General features: G+C 41.4%; 1 protein-coding gene across 1 annotated transcript in view; it reads left to right on the plus strand.

Moving 5' to 3' along the window:
• The window catches only part of LMBRD1 (LMBR1 domain containing 1), a 99,369-nt gene that overhangs the window by 5,428 nt on the left and 81,198 nt on the right, over positions 1-12,743 (plus strand). Inside the window, exons 2-3 of the mRNA XM_032484462.1 lie at positions 1,525-1,701; positions 10,346-10,406. Of these exons, the coding sequence (XP_032340353.1) occupies positions 1,525-1,701; positions 10,346-10,406 (238 nt within the window). The remainder of the gene's footprint in view (positions 1-1,524; positions 1,702-10,345; positions 10,407-12,743) is intronic.

The raw sequence follows: 12,743 nt of genomic DNA on the forward strand, positions 1-12,743 counted from the left end.
GTCAACAGAGTTCAGGCTGTAGTTGAGTGAGGTCATGAGGGTCAGAAAAGGTCAACATCATCATCCCTTAGTTCCAGCTGATCTCCTGGCTGGGCACTGAGGGGGGTTTAAATTCTGTAAAACAGCTCAAGAAAGTGCTTCAGGCTAATCTTTACCATTGAAACAGAACTGGGAGTTTACAGCTGATTTATTGTCTTTGCTGTTGTTACTTCTCTTGCCTGATAAAACAGTCCTTTGCTTCTCAATTCCCTTAAGATCTTTAATTACTGAGACCTGTTCATGGACAGCGCTGTGGCCTGGCTTAAATTGCAGAAAAGCTCGGGCTAAAAATGGCTTCTCTGAGAACCATGCCTGGTTCTCTTCGGGGACCCCCGACCCTTTCCACTGACACTAGAAGTTGAGTCTGTTGAAAAGCGTGAAAGGACAAAACAGTGCTTTTGTCCCAGAGCTTTTCTACCGCTTACTTCAACCAGTGGTTCTCAGGTTGGGCTCAGATGGGATCCGCAGGCATTTAAAGCACTGACGCCTGGTGGATCCTCAGTCCCTGATTGCATTGATTTCGGGGGTGGGCATAAAGGTATTTAAAAACGACGCAGGTGATTCTGACACAGCCAAGGTTGCGGATCACTGATGTAGTTTCTCTCTATGACCCCCTACTGTTGAGTGGAGCAGAAGTTCTCAAAGTGTCGTCCTGGGACTGGCATCAGCGTCACCTGGGAACTTGTAAGACGTGCAGATTTTCTGGACCTGCTCCAGACCTATTGAGTCTGAAACTCTGGGAGCAGCCCTCCAGGGGATTCTGATGTGCCCTTAGTTAGAGGGTTGCCGGAAGTTGCATTAGTTACTGCAAAGGGCTTGGGACTGTTAAGAGTGCCTGGTTGATTGAGTGATAACCTCAGTACCTCTGAGTGTACTTTTTTCACTGGAAACCTCCTTGCAGTGCACACGAACCATTTTCACTGTTCCCTTTTCCTTGTGTAATGTCCTTTACAGTTTGAATTACAGTATAATGTGTGGATTGCATGGTGATCCCTGGCAGTTGATCCATAGCTGGATGGTACTCTTGAGCTGTCATAATGGGACAGAAGTTAATTTCAATTCAACTTATATTCTGCGCTGCTTACGTAGTAAGAGTAGGATAGAACAATGTCTAGCTGCAGCTTCTTCAGGTTGGGGAGATCTGTAGGGAAAAAGTATTCAAAGCTAGTTATAACTGTAATGTTGTATGAGACTGTTAATGACTGCGCTGTGTTCAGTGAGGACAAACATAACTGTTATCTGTCACTTTTGCGTGTTTTTTACTGTGTCTTTGTCCCTAAGTGAGGTTGTACTGCATCCATGAAATAGGCTTTGAGAATTAAAAATCTTGAATCAGTTCATGAGGGGTAGTGGCTTTTCTTACACATCTGAAAGCATCTTTCCTTGACATGAAGTTTCCTGCTGGAGACTTTCAGACACATGCTGAAATCAGTCTGAGAGAGTACGTTGGGCAGTCACAGAACATTTCTCTTGGTTCTTTTTTAGGCTATCTTGGCATTCTGCTGGATATACGTCCGTAAATATCAGAGCCAGCGGGAAAGTGAAGTTGTCTCCACCATCACAGCGATTTTCTCCCTGGCAATTGCACTGATCACATCAGCTCTTCTGCCCGTGGATATATTTCTGGTTTCCTACATGAAAAATCAAAATGGTACATTTAAGGTAACTATGATTGTACTACGTGAATTTTTTCCTTTCATATTCTTAACCATTAAGTGTTTAAGTTGAGCAGTGTTTTCTTGTGATCTCTGGGAATGATTGAGAATGGAAGTGAACCTAGGGGTTGAGACTCTGACAACTAACATGGAACAGACTGTTCACTGACATGACAACTGTCAATGCAGCCACCATGCAAGTGTGAAGAATGCCTTTGTTAATCTGGAAATAGACCAAGTCATTGTAACAGGTTTAATTTGTGGGGCCTCTTATAGCTCCCTTGAAGTTTCTTTGACTTGATTTACATTGATACAGTAAATAAATAATTCAGAAGTGCTTTTGTTCATATTAAGTTGGGGTCTTCATCTCTGTCTCAGATCGAGCACTTGGAGTCACTGTGAGGTGGTGAGGAGACCAGTAGGCTGGGAATTATAAGACCTAAGTACCAGCCTTGACTCTGCTATCTAGAGCCTGTGTCTTTGGCCAAGCCATGCGCTTTTCTGGACTTTAAATTCCTCATTCGTAGAATAAATGGTGTTGGACTGGAAGATTTCCCAGTTCCTTTTCAGTTATGCAGATTACTTTTTACAGTTATGCAGATTACTTCTTATCAGTGTAAGCTTCTCTGAGGCACGAACTATGTCTTGATTATTTGTCTAACACACAGTAGGTACTTAAATATTTGAAATCTCATTTCAGTTATCTCAGTAATGCATGATTCCAAAATAAGTTCCTGAATTGGGCCAACTGGGTTGAAATAATTGGAAAATGTTTTTGTAGTTAGGTTTAGATGTATCCTGCTTGCTGTGAAAACTCCAGTTATTTTCTGTAGGCCGGTCGTTTGTTTAGCAAGTATTAAATTTTTTTTTTAATTCTAATTTTTTATTGAAGTGTAGTCGATTTACAGTGTTAGTTTCAGATGTACAGCAGAGTGATTCAGCTTATACATATACACACATACATATTTTTTTTCAGATTCTTTTCCGTTACAGCTCATTACAAGAAATTGAATATAGTTCCCTGGTAGTGAGGATTCATTGAGCACATAGTATGTCCAAATGCTGCAGAGATGGTAGCTGACATCTGGGGAGTCTTTACCATGTGTCAGGCCCTGTCCTACATGGCTTTCCGTATCTTAACTGTCATGGATGTCCCAAACAACCCTATGAGGTAGGAGGTGTTACCCATGTTTTTATGGGCAGGAAACCAAGGTTCGGAGAGGCGACGTCCCCCCTCTCAGGTGGGAGGGCTGTGAGTGCTGGCACTGGGATCCGAGGCTCTGGAGTCCGGTCCAGGGTTCTTTGCTCACTTGCAGTGCATCTGTGCCTGTATCTGTATCTGATGCAGTGGAAGTAGTGGTATCCCTTGGTCATGATGGTCTGAATAAGGAGATTTTCTGTTTTAAAGTTAAAGTTGGAATATTTGATTTGTTTAGATTTTGCAGGATTATGGTCTTCATCGTGGAGTTTCTGAAGTAAGTATGTTCATGAAGTCCTGAACCTCAGATGACTGTAGTTGCTCTGAGACCGTGCACAGTTGAGTCGTCACTTTCTGGGCGCTAGGTTTTTCTTTTATTAGTTAATTTATTTAAATCTGTGAGATTGGATTATGTTTGTTTAAACAGGACTTGTTAGGAATTCACCCACCTACAGAAGCAAGAGTATTACTCCTAAAAACTTAGGGTACTTACTAAATGCCCCATAAGGGAAGAAAGTGTTTAACTGTAGTCAACTGTGCTTATTTTCTGTTTGTTAAATCTAAATGTGGCACCAGTACTTAGAAGGGAGCAATTCCATGTTAATGTTCTTTCCTCCCACTTTTTAAATACTTTTATCTTGCATTATTGAGGGATTATTTATTCAGCAATTGTATGTCCTTTTCCCCCTACTTTTCAATTATTTGGCTGTATTTAGTTCTGTTTTTTTTAGCCAACTCAGAGCTTAGGTAATGTACCAGTTTTTCCTCTAGTACCTTAATACCTTTGTGATATTTTAAAACATTCTTTATTTCTCTTTTGGTCTTTTTTTGGGAGGTGGTGGGATGGGGGGAGGGGTCAGTGACATTCACAAGAGATGTCATTTGAAGCTGGCCTGTGCTAACTCTCAAAGTAGAACTGAGAAGACTCTCAAAGAACTCTTTCTCAGTAAACTGTAGAGAGGATTTTCTCCAGTAAGTTATTAATGAATTCTCTTGAGTGCTTAGTGAAAGACAGGAGCCAGTAGTGAAGAATTAATTTTCTAGACTTCATGCTACAGCTGTAAATTTAGACATCTTTTTTTTTTTTTTTTGCGGGGGGAGAGAATTAGGTTTATTTATTTATTGTTACTATTTTTTTTTTATTTAATCAGAGGTACTGGGGCTTGAACCCATGACCTCATGCATGCTAAGCGTGCACTCTACCACTGAACTACACCCTCCCCCTGAATTTAGACATCTTAGGGTGAAAGTATACCATGGTGTCTTCAGTCTATTCCATCCTTATTAGTCAGAATAAATGTACAAGTTGACATTGTTTTCCAAGATGAATTATGTTGTATCTTAAATTTTATAATGTGCGTTTCTTATTTCTAAATGAATGTATGTATTGTCTAACTTTCTCTATTTCCACCTCAAATATTGAAGACTCTAAATTGATCACAGTTCTGTGTATAAGGTGTAATTATTTGGAAACACCAGATATAAACTGACTGCTAAAATTTGGCCTAGGAACAGAGGGTTTCAGGCAGGCAAGTCAACAGTACTTTTCTCTGTTTTGTCTTATTTACCTTCCTAGCTGTCTCTGCCTTCTTTTGGCCAAAGGTGTATTATTATAACGTCTGAGCTGTTTCCATCGACTTTTTTTTCCAAGACTATGAATAATTTTAGCTAGGAAATTTTTTTGTTTCTAGTTTTTTTGTGTGAAATAATTAACTTTTTAGATTAAAAAAAAATCCTAAAGGATAGCTAGACGTGTTCTATTACAGTGTCTTGTATTGTTAGCAAATAACTTTGCAGTGATACACACAAAGTGTACCAATCAAAAAAAATCAGAAACTGACACTCACGTGAACAAATGTCCTTTATGTTATACAGTATGTAAAGTGAGAATTAGTAGTTAAGCTATGGCATCAAAACATTTAATGTTTCGGTAGCTGGAGTGTTCATATCTTACTTCCCTCCCCCAGTGATTAATCACTTTCTGGCCAGTTATGATGAGACGTCTGGGTTGAACTTGGTACTGCTGCCTCATTCGTACTCACAGATGGTGGTAACTGTATCTTAGGACTTTGTATTCTTTATCACACGTTAAATATGTTCATTTACTTGATATTTAATAAGTCTGTAATATGTATCTGACAAATGCTAGAGACTGAGGATGAAAACAAAGGAGGCTGCTGCTCTCTGGGAGCTCCCGTTCTGTTAAGACCAGGCCGACAGTAAAGCAGCACATAAAACAAGCCAGCGTCCTAGTGCTCAGTTCCGTGAGGACGTCCAGCAGGCTGATGTGAGAGGCATTTGAGTTGTGGTTGCCCAGGCAGGAGAACTGGAAGGCCAGATTGCGGAGGGGCACCAGGCTGCTAAGGATACTCGAGATGAGACTGGAGTCACTGGCAGAGCCGGTGGGGTGGGGGACGGCCTTTGGGGAGAAGGGGCAGCAGATACAGAGGCCCCCAGGCAGAAGTGGGTTTGGCCTGCTTGGCTGAAGAGTAGTGTTGTGGGTTGTGCTTTGGTAAAGCTGCGATTGAGAGGAAGGTGGGGACCAGATGGTTTAGGACTTTCAGATCCTGTAAATGACTTTAGATTTTCTCCTGACTGCAGTGGGAAGTTAATGAAGGTAAGAAATGAAGTTGATCTGGATGAGAGTGGTATTAGTGAAGAAAAGTGGTGAAAATCAGTGTGTATTTTGAACCAGAAATGGACCCACAGACATAAAAAATAAATGGTGGTTACCGGAGGGGAAGCAGCAGGGAGGGTTAGGAGTTGGTGATTAACAGATACACACTGCTGTATATAAAGTAGATTAACAGCAAGGTCCTTCTGTATGGCACACGGAACTACATTAAGTGTGTTGTAATAACATAGAATGAAAAAGAATCTGGAAAAAAAATATGTATGTCTATGTATAACTGAACCGCTTTGCTGTACACCAGAAACTAACGTTGCGAATTGACTACACTTCAATAAAAAAGTAAGTTAAAAAAAAGTCAGTGTGTACTTTGTAGGTAGAGCTGCCTAGATTTGCTGATGGAGTAAATGTGGGGGTGAGGGAAGAAGAAAACCGAAGGGGTGCCTAGGTCCGCTTCCTCCTCAGAGAAGTGGGGAGGCCTGGAGGAGCAGTAAGGCCCATGCGTGTACACGGGCAGGTGGGGGAGTGTAGGGAAAAGAGCCATGTTTTGGACCAGTTCCCTTCAGAGTGCCTACCACATGTATTCACCTGGCGGCTGAAGCTTCGGGGAAGCCTCGGGGACGGGGAGAAGTATCTGGACGTCATCATCACGTGGGCCGTGTTTAGAGCTGTGGACTGACTAGTGTCTGGGGGAGCTGAGTGGCGAGAGAGGGGTTGGCGCTGGGCCAGGGGTGAGAGGCTACCTTACGTCGAAGCCGCCCAGGGCAGAGGGCAGCCAGAGAGGTGTGGAGAAGGGGAGGCTTCTCAGGAGAAGAACATATTTCCGGAAGAGCGAATGGTAGGTAGCTTTTCTGAGTGATGCTGAGAGGTAGAGTGAGAGAGATTTTGGGGGGACCAAGAACATGCAGAGTGATTCCCGCAGAGCGGAGGGGCAGGCAGTTGGAGTGAGTGAGAGGCAGACATAAGGCGGGCCAGTGGTGATGGGGATGCATGTGACCTCCTGGGAAGTTCTGTTCCCTAGAAAAGTAGCAGGGGGTCCAGGGAGCTGTTCTTATTTATAGTGGTGGTATGTTGTTTTCATGGAAACTCAAGTTCACGTACTTTAGGATTCAGTGGAGTGGGAAAGATGTTGTGGGGGTGCATCCAGGGGCAGTGTCCTTGAGTCTGGATCTCAAAGGAGAGGGTCAGCTGTGAAGAGCACGGGCATTGGGTCCGAGGAAGGGGTCGCACTGGAATACAGATAGAGGCAGGTTTCAGATCTGGGAGGAAACCGAGGAGCTCTTGTCTTCTTTACAGACCTCTAAGTCAGTGTTGTCTCAATCATGGATGTTTTGTGCTGGGTAGTTCTTTGCTGTGAGGGGCTGTCCTGTGTACTGTAGGTGTGTAGCAGATCCTTGCCTCTACCCACCAGAAGCCAGTAGCATCCTAACCCCCCTCCATTCCCCCTCAGTGTCTCCAAGACATTGCCAGGTGTCCCATGGGGGACAAAACCTGAGTAAGAACCACTGGTCTAAGGTGAGGTTATCTGGTAAAATTCAAGAGAATAAAGTGTAGTTTTGGATTGGACTGTGTGTTTCAAAGAGTCATCTTGAAGAATGGGAAGAGAATTTTACATAGCCCAGTACATTTTTGTTTTGTGGAATTTATGTTCTTCCATATTCTCTATGTAATATTAGTTCTTGATTGTCTCATGTTCCTTTGGGTCTTCTGAAGTTCCTTTTGGTCTCTACTTTGGGAGGCAATGATTTATAAAATGTATCAAGGGCATAGCATTTCTCAGAATGTAGAAGAAGGAAGGTTTCAAAAACTAAGTTCTTTTGATGGTAGATCAGATACCTTGGAGGCAGGGCAGTACATAAAAGCCAGATATTACAGAGTACTGGAGTGATGTTGTATATTTTACACATATTTTTGCTCTAAAATAGTAACAGTAATACTCTCTAATTGCCATAAGATTTGGTTAAACGAAAGAACCTTGGAGAGTAAAAGACACTAAATTTCAGTGAACCTTTGGCTTTAAATTTACCTTCAGACTTCCTACATGTAATCTTTTTCTGAGGTTGGGGTTCGTCTTCAATTTTCAAGTTTAACTTGTGATTCTCAACGGCTACATTAATACCTCATGGGGTTGACTTGGAAATTGGTATGGAGTTTGTGTGAGGGTAGGTGTGATTATCCTCAGTTTCAAAAAAATCTCCGTTTCAAACTTTTAAAATTTCTGGTTTGTTGCACAAGTATAGGCACTAAAGAAACACAGCTTTTGGAAAGTGAAGCTTTGATTGAGTGTAGATTCATCTGGATCCTTGAATCATTGATGAAAAAATTTCCAGTCATCGGCAAGAATTCTCCCCCTCTACCGACCCCGTGCTTTTGCACTCACGTGGGAACGTTGTTTACCACTCTTTCCAGGCTCCTGTAGTACATGGACAGGTGTTTCTTGCATTACATTTTTTAGACAATGAGACTGGGTGTCAAAAACTCTTTGTTGCAGCTTGTTCTGATTCCTCCCCAACTCGAAAGTGCTTCGTGGATATTCATGTAGGCCAGTTTATAGAGATTTCATCTTCATCATTGTTAATGTCTCTGTGGTATTCCATGTTATAAGTGTACGAGAATGCATTTTACCATTTTTCCTCAGGCAGGCAGATTGTCTCTGTTTGTTGTTGTTGTTTATTGTTTTTTTAGTATTTTAAACAAAATTACCCTGAATAGCATTGGGGAAAAGGCTTTTTGGTGAAACATCAGTAAACATTGCTTGGTGCAGGCTGGAGTTTTTGGGTATGAGGGTCTCCAAGTACGCACGTCCTTGTACACTTGACCTTCCACAAGGCGGTGAGCTTTCCCCAAATACACGTGAGTCAGCAGAGGTACCCGACCTCCTTTTGTTCTCTCTTCTCATAGGGTGAGCAGAAGAGTGGCCCTTACAGGAGACGAACACCCCGGGCTTGGGTGCCAAGTAGTGGGAGCTGGATCTAAGCTGTTTGTGGGGCGCTGGGACCCTCCAGTCGCCGAACACCTGCAGCCCCTGGGCCCCTGGGTCCCGCAAGTGATTGACATTGAGTCCAGCTGGTCCTCCAGGGTGGGAAGGGGAGGCCTCTGTCCCTGCTTGCTGCCAGGCGTCCCAGCAGGAGTTCATCCACTGCGGGACTGCTTGTCTTAAAACGCATGTCTACTGACACCTGTCCTGATTGTCTGAATCTTTTTAGGAGCGATTCCAACAAAGAATGTCTGTGTCATAGACCAGCTTTCTTACCACTACGGTGTGTAGGTGGCTTTTCCTCCGTATTTGCCACCACTGGGTCTTGTTAATGTTCTGAATTCTGCCGTTTAGGTAAGGTGAAAGGTCACCATAATCATAGATTTTCATGCTTCATTAATCAAGTTTAGTAAGTGGCTAAATTCTTCATTATTGGTCTTTTTCAAAAAGTTTTCTAGCTCTTACCTATGTTTTTCAGATGACTTTTAGAATCAGCACATCAAAAGACTACCAGCTATGGGATTTTGGTTGGCAGTGTATAGTTTTTATAAATTAATTTGGAGAAATTTGGTATTTATGATCTTTTCCTGTGTGAACATGTGACTTTTCATTTATTTACAACTTTTATATTCTATGAGTTTCTTTATGTAGTCAATGCAGATTTTTTTTTATTTAGCATATTAAAGTTTTTATAGTCTTAACTGCTAGTAGAAAAATACTGTTTTTATTGTGCATTGTGTGTCAATGTTTGCATTTGTAGTGCTGAATTCAGGCTTCCACATTTTTGTTCTTTTAGGCATAGGTGAATGGAAATTCATATTCATTGCTAGAGGCATTTATGGGTGAAAAAGGAAAAAAAAAGAAAACCTAGATTATTTTTGGAGAATTAAATGTGGATACTCTTCCCTAAGAGACCTTGTAGTAGGATGTTGATACTGACCTGAGTTGCTTAAAGTATTGAGAGGAAAAATTTGACCTGGATGCTAATTTCTGCCTTGCTACTTACTAGCAATGACCAGTCACATAGACTCTCCAGGTTTAATTTTTTATATGCGTAAAATCAGGATATTCAACAGAAAGGCTTGCTATCCTGCCTCAGTTCTAATTCATTCATATACAGATTTTTTTTATTGGAAAAGATTAAATAGAATTAATTTTTTAAGTTAAATTACTAAATTTTAATTGCTAGTTTAAAGAACATGTATGGATGGAATGCAAAAGAGTTTAAATTGGCTATTCTTTTAGGTATTTAAAAATTTTATATTATGCTGTATATCTTCTTTCTCAAATACAAATCGTGTTTGCCACTCTCTGCATAAAAATGCATCACTGATTTTCACTGCCCTTAGGACAAAGGCCAGAATACTCAGCATGACTCACAGGTCCCTCGAAGCCCTGTCTCCCCACTCACCGCTGCTCTGTTACCTTTCCAAAAGCTCTAGTGAACCTCTGTTTAGCTTCATGCAGTTTCTTCAAACTCTGTGTGTGTTCCTTGACTCCCTTCCCTCCTTCTGACTATTTTTCCCCTCCCCTTCCCTGAGAACAACCTCTCTTCCTTCCGATCTGAGTTGACAGTCGTTCAGCAAAGCCTTCCCTGGTCTTCAGTCTGCTCAGAGCTGCCTCCTGCTTCTGTGCTTCCCCAGTACGACGCTGTCTTCTTATCCTAGCGTCTACCTGTTGAAGTTTGTGTGTTTACTTGTCCGTCTCTCCCTTCTTGAAGGCATACACCATACCTGTCAGAATAGATGGTATATTTATCAGTGATATTCAGTCATAATAAAACTTACTTCTAATGGCTAAGCAAATGATGTTTCATCAATATTTCTACTGTTTCTTTTTTATCCTAGGACTGGGCCAACGCTAACGTCAGCAGACAGATCGAGGACACTGTACTGTATGGTTACTATAGTAAGTATCTTTCTGTTTCATTTCCCATCTAGGCTGCTCACCAAAATGTAGAAGATAGCTCTAGAGGAACTTCTGTTTTTAATATCACATTGGCGATGACTGCATCGCTCCGTGGACAGTAACAGGGAACTCATCTTATCATCCTGAAACCGCCTTCTCATGCTTTGCTCCATCTGGGTTCACCTGCAGCACTTGTTTGTGGAGGTCCAGTCAGGTCATTTTAAATCTCAGTGTCTTCCTTTGTTACCGTTGTTTGGTAACATTGTTACCAGTTTCCCTCTTGCCCTCTGGATTGAAAAAAATCTCAGTTTTCTAGAAATTTCTTGTAGGTATTGACAGTGGTGGAGTGTACCATCTGGGAGTTTGCAGCATCGACTTTCTTGTACTCTCCAGAGCCAGTTTAATCCAGGGGATGAAGAGAGAGGAAACTTTCTTTTCCCACTCTCATGTTGGATTAGAAAAGCTTTGTAATAACCATTTAAATATTCCTGAAATTTTCCCTTTGAATAAATGTGACTCATACTTTTATAAAAATGTGTAAGTGCCGAGTCAGCAAAGGGGTGTCATTATTTTTCAGCAAGGAATCCAAAGGTTGAATAAGATTTCAGTAGGACACTGAGAATAAATCTGCAGAAGGTTCTGTTGATGGGATAAATTTTCAAGAGTTTCATTGGATTTTAATTTAGTTGCTTTGTCTTGTCTCCTGATCTAAAATCTATAGGACCTATGAAATTCTATTCCGTTGGTGTATATTTTAGAAATATTTTTATGGCATTTTAGTATAGAGTTTATTATTTCTAATGAATACATTAAATATGTATCATACCATTTTAAATTTGACCTTTTAAGTTAAAACTTTTGAAGTGGTGCTATGTTAAGCAGAATATTGCGTTTTCAATACAAATTCACTGGAAGGATATAAATCACTTCTTCAAAAACAACTTTGGGGGGATGGAGCCTGTCTCCTGTGTGACACTGAAGCGTATTTAGGCTGTAGAACATGTGATGTGGTAAGCCAACTTGTATCTTAGTGCAGTCTGGGTTTAGGAGCCATATCTTATCATTTAATATAGAGGCTAGTGGATTAATCCATTGTAACCAAGGTTACAAAGACTTCTAAACTAGAGTGTTAATTCAGCAGCCTTTCCAGTTGGGTTCGTGGAGGGAATTAAGCCTACATGAAATGATTTTAGTGTTGTTTTTTTTTTTTTAATCCTCCCAAGGATAGTGTGTCTCTAGTATCATTTTAAATGCATGGGAGATAAATTACTTATTATAAACAAGATGACTTAGGGTTTGATTCTTGGTTGAACTTGAGTTGTAATGAGAAATACAGCTACCTTGGGATAAGGATCATTGAGAAGAAATTTACATGAGAAGCCAAATTATGAATAGAAGATTTTCTTGATGACCATGGAATCAAAGCAAGAGGACTTAATTCTGTAATATTAGTGGTTGTTGTCACAAAGCTAGTTATGTCCATTTTAGCTATGGCTAATAGGCCTTTGACTTTGACTCAGATGGTGACCTTGAGCTGGGAATGTGAGAGGATTGGATAGCTTCTGAGATAGTGAATAGCCTGGAGGCCATCTGCTTCCCAGAAATGCTAGACAGTATCTAACTGCCCACTAGGTGTCTTCTCCTGAGTCCTGAGGACAATACAGACTCCATATAGTCCAAAACACTATTTATATCCATTCCCGTCTGTGAGATTCTGTTGTTCGTCTGATCTCTCCTAACACATCAACACGTTTTCATTGTCTGACCTTGCCAGGCACTGGGCAAGACTTTGACATTCACCATTTTATTTGACTTTCATGAATGTCATTTTGTGGAGGTCTTTTCTGCCTCTTCCAGATGAAGACACTGGTATTTAGAGATGTTGAAGATCACTTTGTTTAGTGAGTGATGGAGCCCAGAGGGCGTGTTGTTTCCTGAGCTGGCCGCTGCTGACCATTGAGTGAGCTGCCTTTTCATCAGTGGTTCTGGGAATGTTACCTGTGGGAATGCTTAGCAGCACTGAAACCCCAGGGCAGCTTCAAAAAAATCATCCGGAGACCTTTCAAATAATACAGAATGCTAGAATACATCCAGAGAGATTCTGATTTCCGTTGGCAGCATGTTTACTGGTTGGCAGTATATTCAAAAAGGCAGAATTTTTACAGACAGAGAGTTAAACATAAAGCTGTCCTACTGGTACCGTCAGAGTCCACCACTGCTGAGTCGCTGGTCATCAGTTATGCCCCCCCTTGGGAGGCGGGGAGGACTCGCAGGGCTTTCTGAAGGAGCATCCTTGGAGACTGATGTGAGGGCCCAGCCAGAGCTGCAAGACATTTA

Source organism: Camelus ferus, chromosome 8 (genome assembly GCF_009834535.1).
Source record: "Camelus ferus isolate YT-003-E chromosome 8, BCGSAC_Cfer_1.0, whole genome shotgun sequence".
NCBI classification, from domain to species: domain Eukaryota; kingdom Metazoa; phylum Chordata; class Mammalia; order Artiodactyla; family Camelidae; genus Camelus; species Camelus ferus.